This window comes from Strigops habroptila, chromosome 4 (assembly GCF_004027225.2).
Source record: "Strigops habroptila isolate Jane chromosome 4, bStrHab1.2.pri, whole genome shotgun sequence".
Taxonomy (NCBI): Eukaryota; Metazoa; Chordata; class Aves; order Psittaciformes; family Psittacidae; genus Strigops; species Strigops habroptila.
The window spans coordinates 36,562,594-36,580,784 of NC_046358.1; the positions used below are offsets into that span (position 1 = coordinate 36,562,594).

The 18,191-nt window shown below is 38.6% G+C and overlaps 1 protein-coding gene across 5 annotated transcripts in view; it reads right to left on the minus strand.

Annotated features, from left to right (window-relative positions):
* Positions 1 to 18,191, minus strand: part of LIN52 (lin-52 DREAM MuvB core complex component) — an 81,337-nt gene that overhangs the window by 61,259 nt on the left and 1,887 nt on the right. For 3 of the 5 annotated variants that reach the window (XR_003990803.1, XR_003990802.1, XM_030481350.1), the window contains exon 5: positions 17,534 to 17,617. Coding sequence is in view for 3 of the 5 variants with exons in the window: in XM_030481350.1 (XP_030337210.1) it covers positions 17,534 to 17,617 (84 nt within the window). In the remaining 2 variants the exon portion in view is untranslated. Of the gene's footprint in view, positions 1 to 8,235; positions 8,433 to 15,917; positions 17,448 to 17,533; positions 17,618 to 18,191 lie in introns of those variants that run through there. The other 2 variants (XM_030481349.1, XM_030481348.1) reach the window with 2 other exon arrangements.

Here is an 18,191-nt window from a genome sequence, read left to right on the forward strand (position 1 = left end):
ATTACTCCGCTGAAAATTACTGTTCATACTTTCGTCCCATCTCATCCAGTCATCCACCTTACGCATTTATTTCTAACACTCCCGTAACAATACCCATATACTTCTAAGGTTACTACAGTAATGAACTCTATAGTTACAATAAAGACTGGGATAATTATTTCCTGTCTTTCTTGCACATATAGTCAGTGCTGGTAACATGTGACTTACACAAGGAACTTTGCAAACTGCATACACAAAAATTATTTCCTACACTACTTAAATGCTTTAACTTAAGTGGCAGCCATTTACACACAGAGCAGAACAGAGTTAGTTTAGAATAAAAATGAGAAACTCTAATTGACACTGGAGAAAATTAGATTCTAATTGCATATGCTGTATTTTGCTGATGATGGTGAGGTTAGCATTTGCAAAAATGTTATTAGTTCTTTAACGACCAACAGGTTATTAACACCTTTGTCATGTAACTCATTGGAAATGTTACATTTCCAACAGCAGAGAGCCCTCTAGAGCTACCACAGGATAACAGTTCAGCAACCCACGGGGAGAAGGGCGCAAACGCTGCTTAATGCAACACCTGGGCTCTTCACAGATTCTCCTCCAGCTCCAGCTACTGACCAAACCTGATGTTATTGGTTCAGTAGAACTGATAGTAAACCCTAGAGTGAGAAAACACAAGTCACATTTTAATTTAAAGAAAATGGGAGCTAATATTTTTTGAATTGCCACTGAACCTAGAAAGCTTTAAAATGTAACAGTAGGTTTCAGAGACAACATGCAAGGACTTTAGGAGAGACTTATATTATTTGTGATACAGATGTTTGTAAAGCTTCACCAAATACCCGTGAAGCCAGATCCAGATTTTACATGACAGTGTGTACTGGCACCAAAATAACTGGCACTTTGTGCAGTTTAACCAACATGTGGATATATGCCTCAGAGCACAGAAATCTCTCCGTATGGAAATGCCCTATCAACATAACGTAATTTCTACACAGAAAATATAGTGTGCTGAACTTTAATCAGCTTCACTGGCTTTCACTAAAACAGAGCTCATAACACACAAGTGAAATCTGCTTAATCAGATATTAGACGCCTTTCAATTACCTCTCCCCTTGTGCTTGTGCTGCAGCAACCAATCAGTGAAAATATCTCCTCAAAATTAAATTACAAACTGAAAAATCTCTACTTATGCAGCATGGAGTTTCCTATTGCCATGTCCCCCAGTTACAGTAAAAAATTGTAAGATAAATGACAGGAAAATAACTGAACTATATCCTTTAGCTTTACTGTCAAGACTTACAACTGTGAAAAGCAGTAAACACAACTTTATTCTCTCCTCATTGTGACCCAAAATTTCTGCAAGAATAAAATTTCTGAAAGAATAAACCCACACATTTTCCCAGAAACAAATCCCATCAATACATAACATTTTGGGACTGACAACTGAATTACAGCACAGCAACCACAGGTTTGCTTCCACATTTTAAGAACCCAAGTTAACCACTGGAAGTTATGAGCTTCACTTCCTGCGTGTTAATTCATCAGGCTTAATTATGATATGAGTTTGCAGTGTGCTCAGGGAACAACAATCTCTGGGACACCTTAAAGAATCCACAAACAGCCTTCAAACATGCTTTCATGGGCAAGTATAAAGTAATGTTTTATTACCAAAATAAATTTCTAAGAGCCAGCACTTCACTGGAAGGGGGAGGTGAAGAACAAACTTGCAATGAATATGATGAGAAGAGGTAGTATGTTCACACTGCTGGCAGTGGCATTAAGCACCCTTTTTTGATCTCAAAAAGCTACAGCAAAACCCTCCTGTACAGACAGAGACAATTAAAAATTCAAATTAGGATCAAGAGTTGGGTATTTAATAGCTAAGTAAGCAATGGGTGTGAAGTAAATGTAGTAAATTCTCCATCACTATTAATTTGGTTTAGTGAGATGGGATTTTTATTTTTTTTAAAGACAGTTTCTTAAACAAGGGATTTCAGGCAAGAAATTAATTCAAAGAAGCCTGCTAGCCACATCATCAAAATTTCTCTTGTGACCTTCTAAACCGTACCTCTTTCCCACAGCTCAGGCTGGGTCTCATCTACAGGCTCCATTTCCTACAGTGGCCTTTTAGGATGCTCTAAAAGACTTGGAGAGAAGCACTCTCCTTAAATTCTAGTCATCTCAGAAGATTTCCCCTTGGGCCTGAGACCAGATAGACTACACTTAGAGAGTAACACACAAGTAAGAGCAACAAAACACTGTTTTCAACATTTAAATCCATAAAGTGGCTGGCACAAATTAGTATAATCTATTTTAACTTGTCCTGAATTTACTAAAATACTTTGACTTCAGATTAGGATGAACAGAGTCATCTAAAACCAGAAATGAAACAAAAATGAGACTTAGAACCAAAAAAATTAGGTTAATTTCCTTCCCCTCCCTACACACTTCTGTCCTGCTGTCTGACCTTGTACATGTGTTCCATAGTCTTGTGAACGATCTAGTATTAAAGCCCCTACCTTCAGGCAGCCTATACTTTCATCTCTCAGTATTATGCAACTGGTAGGTAATCTGGTGAATATATACTTCCAAGCACCCTCAACTAGGTCGAAGAAAATGTTTTCCAAGGTCTCCCCTTTCCTATCTCATCTCCAAACTTGCCCTTGAGGTCACTCAGCCTTGTGAATAAATCCATTCTCTCCTCACAGCTTCCTCAAGTAGTAGCAACATGAATTTAATTTTCCCTCTGTCCAAGCCAGCACAGAGACAGAGGAGACCTGTTATATTCACTCTATAGACTCAGAAAAGACCAGCGTTATAAGTAGCAAAGTAAGCCACATGAGCTCTCAGTCCAGTACAACAATAACACACTATACCCAATTAATTCATACATGAGAAGCCCTTTTATAGCCATTAAAGTTAGATGTATTTAATGAAAACAAACTGTATTGAAATGAATTAAAAACCCCAGAGGAACAATAATGAAATCAGTCTAAAGAAATCTGTAAGAGGAAATAAAGGCAAAGCAAAATTTTCAAAGAGATAAAGTCTTACATTATTAGACTAACAGATATAGCTGGGGGGAAATGTAAGCTTTCATGCACTCCAGTTATTAGCTCTTTACTTAAAACTCTTATGACATTCTATTGTTAAATTTAACAAGATCCTGAAGAAATATTACATAAAAATGTAGAAATAGGTATATTTTCAATAGATAAAGCTATAGAAGCTTCACGTTTCAGGGAGTACACTAGCTGCTGTTGGAGATGGTTGGCAAGAAACCTCCCTTATACGCTCCTCTGCAATTGTGCAGAATAGTGAGTAACTCTTCACACAAAGTCCACTGTCGGGGGCAAGATACTAGTAGAGTATTGGTCTGAGCATGGAAATTCTCATGGTCCTGTTAAAAGTTGTTTCTTGAATTGATATGATGTTGTGACCTATGCCATTACTGGCAGAAAACATTAATTTAACCAATGAGTTTCATCTGCTAATTCCAACACAGCACTTAAAAAAAAGTCAACAAAAAAAACCCCCAACAAAACACTAAAAAAAAAAAACCTCAAAACCAACCAACGCCAAAAAAACCAAAACCACACCCCCCACACCAAAGGCTATCCTGGAAGTCAGGAGTACAGTTCCTCATTCCAGCTATTTTTATCTCAAGCCCACTGCTATATTCAGAGATATATATATATGCCCACTGCATGTACATATACATATATATATGTATATATATACACACATTTCTAAAGGAGAAAATGTTCAGGGGAAAGCAAAAAATAATAAATCATCACTCTTTTTATATACCTTGGTCACTTCTCTGTCCTAAACCCCCAAAAGCTCATGGCCATAAATTCCAGTCCTGTTGGCGGCCCCAGTCCTGTGCAATGACACTGCGCAAATCCACACCAAGATGAGAGAGGAACAAGAACACATAGCCATCCTCATTAGAAACACATCAGGGCAGTAAACTACACGCGTAAACCGAGGGTCATAGCAGAGTCCTCAGCTTCTTTTCCCTCCCCCCCATAAAATGTATATTTCTGCAGGAGATATATGGGAACTAGTTATGAAAGTCAAGCAATTAAAAAGCATTTCTGAGGTATTCATGGGACTGTACCAGCCACAAGTGCCTGACAGCTCTACTCGTGTGCAAGTCCCTGGAGAGCCATCACACTTCAATTACTATCACTAACATTAGTCATTATCAGCCTGGCTTCATTCCCTGGGGAAGGCAGCTTGTGATGACAATATCCAGCCTCTCCTTGTAAAACAATTCATTAGGCAAAGCGGAACAGCTGGGGCAGCCACATGGAGGTCTGCAGAGTGGCCACCCCACCGGGACCTCCAGCCCCCCTTTTCCTTTCGGAGAGGGGCAGCCACCGCCCCCATGACAGCTGTAAAAGCCTCTGGGGACACTTCAGGTTTAATCAGTGCTCCTTATTCTCAGGGGAAGGATTTGATTGCAAACTTAAACTAATGGCACTCAGAAGGTTACAACAATCATCAGATAAGAGGCTTTAGGGTATTTTTATCTTGTTCTAATGCTCACAAGTTAATGAGGCAATAAGACAAGATACTATCAGACTTGGTCGAGCAACATTATACAGAGGGGATGTTCAGAGCTGCATTTATTGGAGATGCAAAAGGGAAGGTGGTAAGTTTATTACGGATCTTGCAGAAGACTTCATGCTCAGAACAACTGAAACCACTCAATAAAGTGACAAAACGCTAGATTTTCCACATAGCCTTGTATGTATTATCACCTGATCCAAAACAGGGAAAACTGTAAGGGAATATAGCAATACTGCACCAACATATGTTCAGTCTATTTGATAAATACACTGTATTTCCCTTCTCAAAGCACAAATGTGAAACAGTGAGACTGATCCTTCTGTACTAACTCCACTGCCTCTGAGCTAGCAGGGCAAATGTGCCACCAAACAGGTAAATAATCCCTAGTTATTAGTATGGATACATACTAATAATTCTTAACTTTTATGCCACTTGGAAATAGAAATATTTTTACATTTAATGTCTGTAAATGACTGAAAATAGCCTTACTTTTCTTAATTACTTTGCTTGGGTCCCAGGCTGAAGAGCACTTGATAATAGGATCTGTTTCATCACTACATTCTCATTTTACTTCTACTAATGACACATGCAATACTCAAAATATGCCTTCCTGTGGCATATATAGCAGCAAGCAGGGGACAACAACAAACAGCATACAGCATAGAAGACTTAACGATAAAGGATTTACATGCTGTTTTTTAAAATCTGTGATTTTTCCAATGTCTTGCAAAAGAAAGTTAACATGAACTCCACCTTACAGCTGGGGAAATAGGGAGGGACATGTGAGAAGGCAAATAAACTGGCAGAGCAGAACAGTGGTAGCGCCAGAAACTGAACCAAGGTCCCCAAAGTCACACACTAGTGTGATTTTCACCAGGGTCAGCTGCTGCTCTGCAAATAGGTCCAGCTACCCATACTGTAGAAGAAAATTCCCTTTACTCTTGCCAGAAGCAAAAATTTACATGAAAAGGCAGAGGTGACACCAGGATAATCTTTCCGGTATTTGTAAATACAAAGAAAATATTCTATTATCAGAGAAGAAGTAGAAAAGTTTTAACTGGATAAAGGTATAGATGGCAAAAGAATTTTAAATACTAAATACAGACCAGTTGCAAAGGTTTGAAGTCCCTGCCAGAGCCTACTGAGATTTGTTTGGCATTTTTGTGTTTTTAAACCATAATGGAAAAATGCACATAACCTTATGCTTGATCAAACTTTTCCCCATCCTCAATTCCTCCACTGACAGTAGTCTACAAGTTATCCTGTCACAATGAGAGTAGCAAAAAATAGGCTTCTGACAGTATAATGTAAGAACATTTTGTTTGTAGTCATGTTTCTTTCTGTGCCAAGCATGCGGCAGGTAGAAATGCTTTAATGTGACAGGCCATTCCTTTACTTTTGTGGCTAAAAGCTCTTCAGTCAAGCCCCATTGAAGCCCTGCTTGTCTAGACAGATGATGGTGTTTTCACTGTTCATTTCAGCTGAGACACACAAGAACCTCTGTGTATGTTAAGGACCATTCTCTTCCTCTGCTTAAAGAATGGTGCTGAATGGACTGCATCTCCCTACACAGAAAAACAGGTTCCCCATCCCAAGTTGCATAGCATCATAATCAGCTCTGTGGATGGAATTACTTGGAAGTCCACTCTTCATCCCCAGAAAGCATGAAAGCAATCACTGTGACACTAGAATTCTTAGGTTTCTTGTTCCTAATCAGGCTGCTCTCATGGAGGCAGACCATGAAGTTGCACTTGAGATCTCCTGCTCACAGCTCACAAGCTGATTTAGCCATTCGGTGCCGCGTTCAGCTGAGACTCTGGAATGCAGGCTTTGAATGAACTTACTTCTGGAAAGGATCTTAGATCACAGAATCATCAAATCACTGGATGATCTGGGTTACAAGGGCTCAGGAGGTCTCCTACTCAAAGCAGGGTCAATTATGGGGTCAGATCATGTCACTGAAGGCTTTATTCAGTTTTACCTGGAAAACCTTCAAAAACAGAAACTGCACAAACCACCCTGCTGGTTGCATATGTTCCACTACTTGACCGACCAATGCTAATACTCCAGATGTCCTCAAAAACACAAATTACTACTTTGAGTAGCATACCAAAAATCCTGCAAAAGCCAATGGTGATGAAACAGATGAATGATTTCAGAGTCTTCAAAGCAGTTTGGTCAGTTAGTCTTCAGATTAATCAGATCTCTTCCTCTTCTTTCCCACTAACACTGAAAAGGCTCTCTTCTCTTGACCACAGAAAGCACCTAGACCACCTTTCACTCTTTCAACACAAACTCAACAGCTCTGTCCAGAAAGGATCAAACTATTGCAACATTTCTTCCTACCATCAAACAAACTCTAGAAAACAAAGGGGACTTTAAGAAGAGACATTTTTAGAAAGAAATACCAGGGTATAACACAAATGTTTTGTGGGGGTTTTTTTTTTGTTTTTTGTTTGAGTTCGGTTTTGTTTTAATAAAGCAGGTAATATGTCCTGGTTGAAGTACTTTTCAGAGGTGAACTTTGTTTTAACAAAATCAGATCCACAAACTAGCTATGGAGATGTAGATAAGGATAAGAGGAAGATGAGAGAAAAAAAAAAAGACGGACATTTCAATAAAGATCAAGTAAAAGCATCTTTTAGTAACTCAGCTTTTATTTAGGATCATTAAGATCAACGGCAGTTTTAAGAGCACAGTTATCTGCCAGCTACTTGGCCACTTAGCACATGGTCCTTACACACAACTTTGGAAACTCAGCTACCAGAGCTAGATAGACACCAACACTTGAAAAGCTCCCCTCTGCATTTCCAACATCAGGCTTCAGAATTAACAACGAATGCAATGGCAGGTGCCATCTTAGCATTTCTAGCACTCCTACATCTATGCACGTTTAAAAGCTATCACGCAGTTACAGAGTTTACATTGTTTATGATGATCTCCCATCTGTAAAGGGTGTCCAGCAGACCAAGCAAAATTCAATCAGCTGCATATGGAGGTCTCAATGCATACTTGACATAATGGAAATTTGGGGTTTTACAGTAACTTTGAATAATTAAAAATGATTCTGTGACAAAATAATTACCTTCTTACTGCAACAAAAATCAGTAAATCACAGACGAAAAAAATAATCTGACCCAAACCCTATAATCTAACAAAAGGAGATTCCGCATACACAAATATCAATGACGGGCATCAACTAGAAAATAAAAGCAAAGAGAAATTGTAGACAGTTGAACTTTTGACACATCTAGGAGAGTTTTAGAGTCTTTTTTTTTTCCTCTTTTCTCAAACTCCAGCAGTATACACCACCTTCTGCAGCAAGCACAATCATCAATGCCCAGACACTACGATGCTGTATTAGTACTTGTCATCAAAATCCACAACCGCACTTTCCCCTCAGAGTAAGGGAGGGGGGAAAAGGCAAAGATGCAGAAATTTCTTGAAGCTTAGAGAAATATTTATTCTACTTCACCAGCAGCCAGAGAACACCCCAAGGATCCATGCAGTATTTTTTCCACATCTGACAGTTACCTAGATACAGCATTTGTTTTATGATAAGAATGCACAATTTATGCATATGGGTAGTATCACATTTGATACCATCAGTAGACTCTATCTCCCCGATTTTCTATTTAAGAAAAGTCTGCACCTGCTTTCTTTTTTTTTTTCCCCTGCACATAAAGGAAAACTCAACCACAAACCCACTTATTTCAGAAAAACAATAGCAGCCAACATCCAGACTCAATTTCCACCCTCACCATCACAACCTAATCTCCTGGCAAGTTAATGCAAATCAAAGCGAACACTCCGCTGACACTGGTAGTGGAACGTGTTCCTCTCCCAAGAGAGACCTGTAAAACAGGACAGTCACTGACAGCAGTACAATTACTGACACAGATACAGACTTTATGGACATGTTTATCTCTCCTGTAAATCCACACTCTCTCTCCACTCCGATTCATGAGTCATAAAGAAATTGCAGATAATGAAAAAGTTGGAGAAATTTACAGCGTGTCGGAAACCTCAGACAGCCAGAAGAAATTAAAGAGCTGACTGAGAATAAATCACACAGGTACAATTAAAACTTCCTATACCTTCTTCACTTCCAAACTGGGGCACAGCCAATGGAGATGATGAAAAGTTGAGGTCATGACTCCTCTGACTGCAATAATTTCTTAACTACCTACATGTCAAAATTAGCCAATTCACAGACCACATATGAATGGCAATTTCAAGATGGCATTCTGATGTCTCGCTCTTCAACAGGAGCTGCCCAGGAAGAATCCTGCCCGTAAATAAGTCACCCAGTAAGCAGTACAAGGAAAGGCGACTTCCTTGTCCCTGTGCAGATACAGAGTATCTCTTACCATAGCACTGTGCATTAAAATGAGGAAGCAGAGCTACAGAGTGGGAGGAGGGTATAAGGAGAGTCGGGAGAAAGGCCAGGGTTTCACATGGAAATCATAGCAGCTCAGACATCATGGTGACAGGGCCATACAAACACTTTAATGGACAACGTAAGTGTTCTTTTCTCCTTTCTGAAGCAAACAAATAAGGATCAAATAAGAATTACTATGAATATAAACTGAAAACAGCCTCCATATTTTTTCTCTACTAAGGGAAACAAAACCCAACATTTCAACTCATTGTGTAGTTCTCAAAAAAACTCTGTGATCATCTCCTAATCCACAAATGAACCATACAAAATGTGAGACATTTTCTGGGAGAAGTCTACTAACTCTGCAAAGTAACTCCTTAAGCTGTGTATTACAGACATCCAGTGCCCAACAAGCATAATTTTGTTGTCCAGCTATAAAACTCTGCCTTCAAGCTTTGAAGCACATGAAGTATATTATTTTACATAAAGTCCTTGCCAAACACAGTACTAAATAACAAAATAAGGGAGAAATATGCTTTCAGGCAAAACTGAAACACGAAGATTCATTCAGCAAGACAGGGAATGTAGAAAACAACCAAGAATAAAACAGTTGCTAGAAAGAAAATTCTAGGCAGAGCAGAAATAACTGAAGCACAGGTACCTCAAACTGCTTCCTCCTATGTAGGACAGCTCATCTTGCAAGAGTAAATACACTGTGTACTTTAAGTTTAGGGACATAATGGCACACAATGTTCTCTTCAGTCCAACATACTTAAAACAATGTAGGCAATTCTGAAATGTATTTTCTTCCTTCTTGTTTCACATTTATACACACACTAGTACTAGAAGCATTATACCTCTGGAGGTGCCAGCTTTTAACAAAGTGAACATCTACTCTTTTGTCAGCTGTCAAGATGCTAAGCACACTGCTGTATCATTCTAATAACTGACACTGAGGGTCCTGCTGTGGGATCTAGATTTGAATCCATACCATGTGATCTTTCACTTTATTTCCTTCTTCCTTCTCCAAAAGCCTGTTATCTTCCCCAGCTCCACCACAACACTCAAGGCAAGCTATTTCTCCAAGGACATAAGGAAAGAGTTCATGTTCAGGAAAGAGTCCGTTCTTCTACATAGATTCCAAAACCTAATTTTGGCTAATAAGAAACCATAAGAATCCAGCTCACTTTCTCGTGCAATTTCCCAGACTGCAGAGTGAACATGCAGCTTTTACTAAAATGGACCAACGAGACATTCCAGAAGACACCATGAGACAGACACCCCAGTGATACACTGAATATTAAAACACTCTTTACTTACACATACCTATTGATAGGTTGACTTCCTACAATGTAAGAATCTGAAACATTTTCTTGGAAACAAGTATACATACAGACTGGAATAGGTACTAGGCAACTGTACTGCAGGAATTGGGGGTATGTTCACAAGTTCTTCTGAGCTTAAAAAGCCTCTGTGTCTATTGAATGAGGACTAAAGAAAAAGTGGTTATGGTCAGGAAATATTTTTTTCTGATCAATTACATCACTGATATAAGCCTGTTTGGATACAAAGGCCAAGTGTTTTGCATGGAGCCTAAAGGCTGCATGTTGGTACTACAAGTAGACGCTACTAGAAAAGCTAATCCACTACCAAAAAGGAAAGAGATGTTTCAGGGAGAGTCTTCCCTCCTTTCTTTATTTCTATTCTAATTCAACAACTTACACAAAGTTCAAGTTTTAGAACTAAATTTCATGCCTTTTTTTTTTTTTAATAGGTCATACAAGTTCAGTTCGCCAAAGATGAAGTCTCTGATTTAAATATATCCTACCTACCATCACCATCAGCAAAAAAGGAAAATGAAAAGCAAAACAAAAAAACTCCACACTCAACGAGTGAATTCACATTCAACCATGTAAGGAAGAGCTATCCCAACTTTGAAATTATCCATGTCAAGAGCAGCCTGAAAGGATCACAGGCAGAACTCAGCACACGTGTTTTAAAATACGCTACCATTAAATCCTGCTGAAGGAAAAAGATGGAACTGCTCTACCCCTCCAAACCTACAAAAAAGCTGAACTTGTAGGCAGGAGATCATGATAGACAGAATTTATCTGAGAGAAATGAAAAACTGAAGACTACCAATCTAATAAAGAGTGGCGATCTGTAAATAGCTTGGAGTTCAGAAGGACTCCTTTATGATTTTCCAGAAATTTCAGAGGCTGCAGAGGACTACAATTCACAACCAAGGACAGCTTAACTTGGGAGCAAGGTAGCTGTTCCTCATCCATGTGCCCATCTGTCTCTTGCTGTCTCCGGAAGGGTCTCTCTGTTACAGGGACACCTCAGTGATTTCTGGTAGCAGTCACTTAACTACCATGCAGTCTATCCTATTACTAAAATAAACAAACAAACAAAAGAACCCCACTGTCAGACAAAAGGTCCTTCCAACCAACCACCTTTATGTCCTGATGGCAAATGCCTACAGAAGAGTGTAAGAGCAGGGAAGCACATAGCTGTACCTGCCTAGAAGTCTCTTCCAGCTTTCTGCACCTGCAAGATTTCCAAGCCACTGGTGACTTCTCTGTGGTCAGACACCCTTGATAGATTTATCTTCCAATCATTTGTCTCGTTTATTGAGTGAGATAAACTCCATGCCCACAACCTCCAGTGGCAATGAGTTCTGACTTTAATGCCCAGCCCAAGTATCTCCTCCTGTCTGTCCTGACACACTATTTTATTCTCTCTGGCTCTCATACTACGAGAAACAGTGAAGAGTCATCATCTCCTATTCACACATTCTCTGCATTAATCAGTTTTACAGATCTTTTTCACATACTGCACTATTTGTCTCTTTCCAGGCTAAAAATTCATAGTCATTTACTCATTCTTCATATTAAGGAAAACTATCACTGACTGACTAAACCCTGGCTGACTTTTCCTTTATCAATCTGCGATGCTACAAGATGGCGAACTTTTTGCCGTTCACCTGACATCTCCCAGGTCATTCAGGTCTAATTCTTGGGCCCTTGACAGATAGTATCAAATAACTCTTCCACTGTATCCTCTGTATTTAATTTGCTTGAACATTTATGGAAAATAAATCAGTGTTACACAGAAAATAGGAGCAAAGTTGCTAGAGTACAGCAAAAGCCAGGGCACACAAAACCACAGGGGACTATAAATAGGGAGACTTGGTTGAGCTTGTTCCGCAACCGTCTCATCGCACTTGAAAGAGCGTGAGGATTTGACACTGGATAGTAATTCTTAAATTCCTAATTTTACAGGAAGAAGACCACAGAACAGCCTAACTTCAAATAATAATGTAATCTAACATAAGTGAGCAGACTAGCAAAAATCACTGACATGGAAATTATAAATGGTACTCACATCTGTGGGGTCAGTTATTGCTTTCTAATATTTAAGGCAGATACAGCACAAAAGCACCATTACCTCCACAAATACATTAGGCCTTAAAAAATCATAAACTTTTCAGGAAGTCTTGCACCAGCAACATCACTGAAGCTATACTGTGATAGCATAGCAACCAGATAATCTCTATGGCATCACTGAGATTTTATAAACATGACTGTGGTACCTCACACACACTTTAGGACTTCTAAACCAGTATAGTGGGTGTTATCTGAAAGATATCAGAGATTCACAGGGAAACATTAGCAAGGCCTTTAGAAAGTCCCTGGATAACCACATTCCTTCAGTGACATGGTGCTTTTCCTGTTTCTCCATCTTGCCCATTTACTTTTACACATTGTATTATTTCAAAGTTTGGGAAAAAGTCATTTTTATTTTACTACGAAAAATACGTACTTTTCTCTGTGCATGCTCAGATACACCTCTATACATCTATTCAAAAGGATGACAGGGCAGATCTTTAAAAATAACTGTAATCAATGAAAATAAAAATCTCTTTAGTACCTAGTTAGGTTTGCTTAAAAGCAATCTATGCACTTCCAGAGCTGCTAGCTCATGAAACCAAAAGTTTAAAAATCTTCTAACTGAGCTTTGACTCAGTTGCTCTGAAAGCTGTAATGGGTCATACAGTAGAAAAACAGAGATAGGTTGCAGTTATTTACACAAACCAGATGAAACTAGATGCTTTATGGTCTACAAACATTGAGTCAGGATCTGTGACTGGGGTCCCAGGTAAGAACTACCCCTCTCTTGCTTGCCACATCATCTTTTGTTTCCTCATCCTGCAGTGCTCACTACCCTACTCCAAGCAAAGCTGGAGGGACACAGAGGGGGGAAAAAAGCCCATAAAGAGACAATATGCCTATACCTTCCCCACCACCACCGACTTCTGCCAAAAGCAGAGATGAGACCCACTAACTGGCTGCAGCTCACATGCAACAGTAATACTATGCCTCCCAAAGTCACCCACACTACCTGAACAATTAAAAGTAGGTGTGTTCATTGAGCCCTGTTCCTCCTCCCACCCTTACAATAACCACATTAACAGGGACAGCAAAATCCACACAAAGCAGGATTTGTAATAGTAAAAATAGTTTCTATGTATTCTAACCAATAAAATAACTCTTTAAGAGAAGGAAAGTAGAAGCTCTAATGAGAGAACAGATACAAAAAGAGAAAAGCAGTAACAAGCAAGAGGACGAGATAGAATTTTACATAGCTTAAGAAGGAGGCAAGGAAACACAAGCTGAGACCTCAGGACAGGTGTTAAGAAATTACTTTTTTTTCAAAAAAGAAGATCTTATTATTATTATTGATACCAGGCCCTCAGCCTGGAAGCTGCTGGAGAACTCCAGAACCATCTTGTAGCAAAGAATAAATACACAAACCAGAGACTTAAGGATAGGCTATCCTTCCAGAGGAGAGAAAAAAATTGAAATCATTGGTTCACACTACAAAAAAAAACCCTGCTTCATCAAGGAAGGCTAACCTTCAAGCCAGTTCTGTGCTAAGGAAGGGAAGAATATTCTGCCAGGAACAGACATGGGTGAGCAAGAATCCACCTACTAGCATACTAGGAGGAGAGCTGAAGAAAAGATTCCCCATGATCACCCTGGAGATCCTTTCTAATCCACAAGGAAGATCTTAAATGTAAGTAATGAGCAAATTAATGGTGCAAAGCCTGAATCTTAGTAAAAGGCAGATGAAAGTACAGCTCATGAAAGGTAAAACAACATCAAAAATAAGCAACTTATCTTGCCTGAGTTGCAACTTAATGTATTGAACTGAAGCTAGAAGATACATGGCTGGACAGATCAACAGTTACCTTATTCAGAAAGAAGTAACTGGACCCTCAGGCAAGGAGGGAACCAGCATTATCAAAAATAGCATTAACCGTTTCAGTTGTCAAAGAGCCCTTTTGACATGATGTGTTACCCAATAAAACTACTACAGTCTTAACAGATATACCTGCTCTACTAAACAGAAATCATAACAGAGGGTAAGAAGCCCAACTCCTCAGATGCCCATATAAAATACCAGAGGAAGGTCTGCTGGCATTATTCCAGCTGAATTACACTCACTGAATTACACTCTGTATTTCAGATCTCTAACAGTAGAAGTCACCTCTGACATTTCTAGTCACCTGTTTCTTGAACTTACTGTTACAAGCCAAGCAGGGCAAGTGTATTCAGTTTCATCTGATAAAGAAGAACTTTCACAGAACTCTGCATTAATTAAGATATAACCATTTAAGTCACATGAGAATATGCAGCTTAAAATGCAGACCAGTGAAATAACAGCAACTGTAAAACTGGCTACTTTTAAAAAAGTGGAGGACAACTGTAAATCAAACCAGGCATCAAACAAGCTGGAAAGAAAATATAACTTATGTGTAAACAATTTAATTTGACTAACTGAAGCCATGGGGCATTCAAAAAAATAGCCAGTGTTACAGAAAGTAAAGGTAACCCTATGGGAAAAAGGAAAGTCAGCTGTAAAGAACAGAGATGTATGAGAAGCAAGAAACCAAAAGAAATCTAAATCCGTGGCCAAAAAGCCAGAGACAGCAGGAAATATATATAATAATACATATATTAATATATATAATTACATATCTATAGTAAGAGTGTGGAATCCAGATAATAGTACTCAACTATTCATAGAAAAAAGCAGTGAAGATGGATAAAGCATTCAGTACATTTGTTCTAATTTTGCCAAGAATATTTATATAGACATTTATATTGTCAAAATAAGACAGTTCATAAGAATTTAAGAAACAAGGCATGTAATTTGGTAATTATTCATTTATCAAACTAGACCATCGTAAATCAATTGCTCAGATTTCAATTTTAGAGTTGCAATAGTATCTTGATGAATAAACTTTTCAAAAGGTACCCAGTCCCACCTGCCACTTTGCCTGATGAATTCTAATGCAAAATTAACATGAAGTGTGCTGTAAACTGGTTCAATAACAGACCTCACAGCATAATTACAAAGTCACTCAATAGCTACATTTGTCATGGAGTGCTGCAGGAATCACTCTGGTCCTATACAGGATTTTACCAATAACTTGGATGAAAATAGAAGTCTTTGAAATATAAAGGATTTGAGATGAGACGTGGAAGAGTTGGAAGGAAAAGTAAGTTTCTAACACAATGAAGCAGAATTGTTTCTCATACTCAATATAGGTAAAAAGTTTAAAGATACTGAAAAAAAAAAAAACAAACCAAAAAAAACCCCCCAAAAAAAAACCCCAAACCCCCCCCCCCAAAAAAAACACCAAAAGCCAACCCAAACCCAAAACCACACAGCAAAAAAAGACAGTGCACATTCAGAACAGGAAACATGTCACAAAAAACAATCTTGATAAGAAGAACTTCAGATCATGACTGAAACAGTAGTTTTACAAAAAAGAGCAGCAAGACTTCTACCGGAAGCCTCATCCTGCCATCTAGAGGAGACTGGTCAGCAGTGGGTTTAACCCTGGTTTTGACAGCCAGTTTCAATTAACAGTCAAGTCAAATTTCTACTATTAAATTTCAATACACAAAGATATAATCAAATCCAATACCTCTGGACCAAAACCACAAGTCCCTTAACTTTAATAAAAACATCTTTTGGATTTTATTTCTTGTTTTCTCACTTGTCTAAGTCTGTAAGTGAAAAGGACTTAAACACACTATTAAGAAAAATAGTCCTGAGCAGCTCTGTTCAAACTTTGTATCTAATTTTCTGTGAAATTTTTCCTAAGATAAATATATATTACGACACACAAAGCATTCAATGTATTATAACCTAAAGGAAAATAGACTTCAGTAACAAGACGTTACAAACATGGAAAGGTTTCACAAAGCTTGAAAATGAAAGATTTCAGTTACTATAGAGTAAGGGTTATAACTGCTGGACCTCAAGATATTTCATTGTTCACTTACTTTGTCTTCTTTCTGTATTTATTTGTTCTCAGCAAAAATAAATGGAAACGCATGCAACAAATATTGCTAATGAAACAACAACCTTGTCGGCTTTAATGTAACTCAGGCTCTGCTTACACTCCATTTAGCAAAACATTTAGCTGTCTGACATTTAAGCCTATAGTTTAACTGAGAAAGCCAATCATCATCCAATCTCTGTATTTGACTCGGTTTTATATTGTTACAGTTCAACTTCTACTCCACTAAATGCTTTACACAGCTGTAACATGTTAGCACTGAAAGTAAAACAAACTTGCAGGGACTACAGCAAAATAAGCTGAATGATCTGTGCATAAGAAAGCATTAGGATACCCGAGGTTTACAGTCAGGAAGGTCCTAAAGGTCTGTTGCTGCTTTTTTGTTACCCACTGAAATGAAGGTGAAACACCTCTAAGTTTTAAAACTTTTGGTGCTTTGTATAGCCCAAGAGTAACTGCAACTAAGGACTACATTAGATCAAAATTAAACTGAAAAAAATTAAAGGTGTGTCAGTAGGCATATTTAAGCACAGCATTTAAAAGAAACACACTGCTCTTGAAATCCTTAAAGCTGGATCAACCTGTTAACGTCAGCATCCTAAATGCAATGGTGAAAGCAGCTTCTTTGTCAGAAAAACAGATAAAAATTGACTGTTTGTAAACTGGATGAAGGTCAACTTTAGTACTCAATGACAACACATCCCAGCACAACTGAGTGGGGAAAAAGAAAAAAAGAAAAAACCCCACAAAAACCATCTACAGAAGCAGAAAAATGTATAAACACTGAGTGACAGGAGAATCCTATACACAAGTGAAAGTTTCCCTGTGCATGAAGTTTGAGAGAAGTACTGCCACAAGTGTTTCAAGAAATAGCTTCAGTATCTGAGTGGCAAATTAAGCAAAATGACCTGATTTATCTAAGGCAACATTAAATCAGGATCAGAAGTTTATGTGCAACTAGACAACACCAGATTGAAATGTGACCACTTGTTATTTCTGCATGGTTTCCCCCATACCAGTAGGCTGTAAATTGGAGATGTAAGCTCACTCTCTCATCCTGTTTTAGAAGGTCACTGTGACTGTCAGACACTTGCCAAATCTGCCAACACACTTTTCCAGCAACAGATGTACCCTGAGTGCATGCTTTAGTGGGAAGATTTGCAGTGCAGTCAGTCACATCTGTGTACAGCACTTACATTCATCCAGTCCCAGCTGATAAGCCAGGTTCTGCAGGCCACGAACTTTTTCCATCAGGTTAGCTGTAGTGAGGCTCCCCAACTCTAAGAAGAGAGAAAAGTGTGAATTTTAGCACTGTCTATAGCCACCTAATGACAGTTTACCTGTTTAATACTTCATAGAGCACTTCCAAGTCACACTTCTGACAAGATCTATTTCCAGAGAACAGAGTATGTTCTAAATTCAGGTTGATGCCACACCTGGTTGTGATATACTGAGAAAAGACCAGCCTTCTCTGCTGAAAAAGACAGCCACTGGTCTGTTTCATACTGTAATCTGCCTCAATTGCAATGAGCTAACTTGCCCAGTATTTTGGAAGTTCTTGTAAATTCATTTTGCTATGTGAACAAGCTACAAGAGTATGCAAGGGAATGTACATTAATATTATGAACATTAATAATGTGTGTTTAAGCACATTTCTTGCAGCAAGTCCAAGTTAATTTGTCCCACTTTGTAAGAGTTTATCTGCAATTCAGAAAAGAGGCAGAGCATGCTCAGGGATGTTTACTGCAAACTAATAGCTGTAACATGCAGCAAATCTACATGCTAGATAGCCCTTCTGTAACTTGCTCATACAGCCTTACCGTTCGATTAGAGATTCTGGATCTGTGAGTGAAG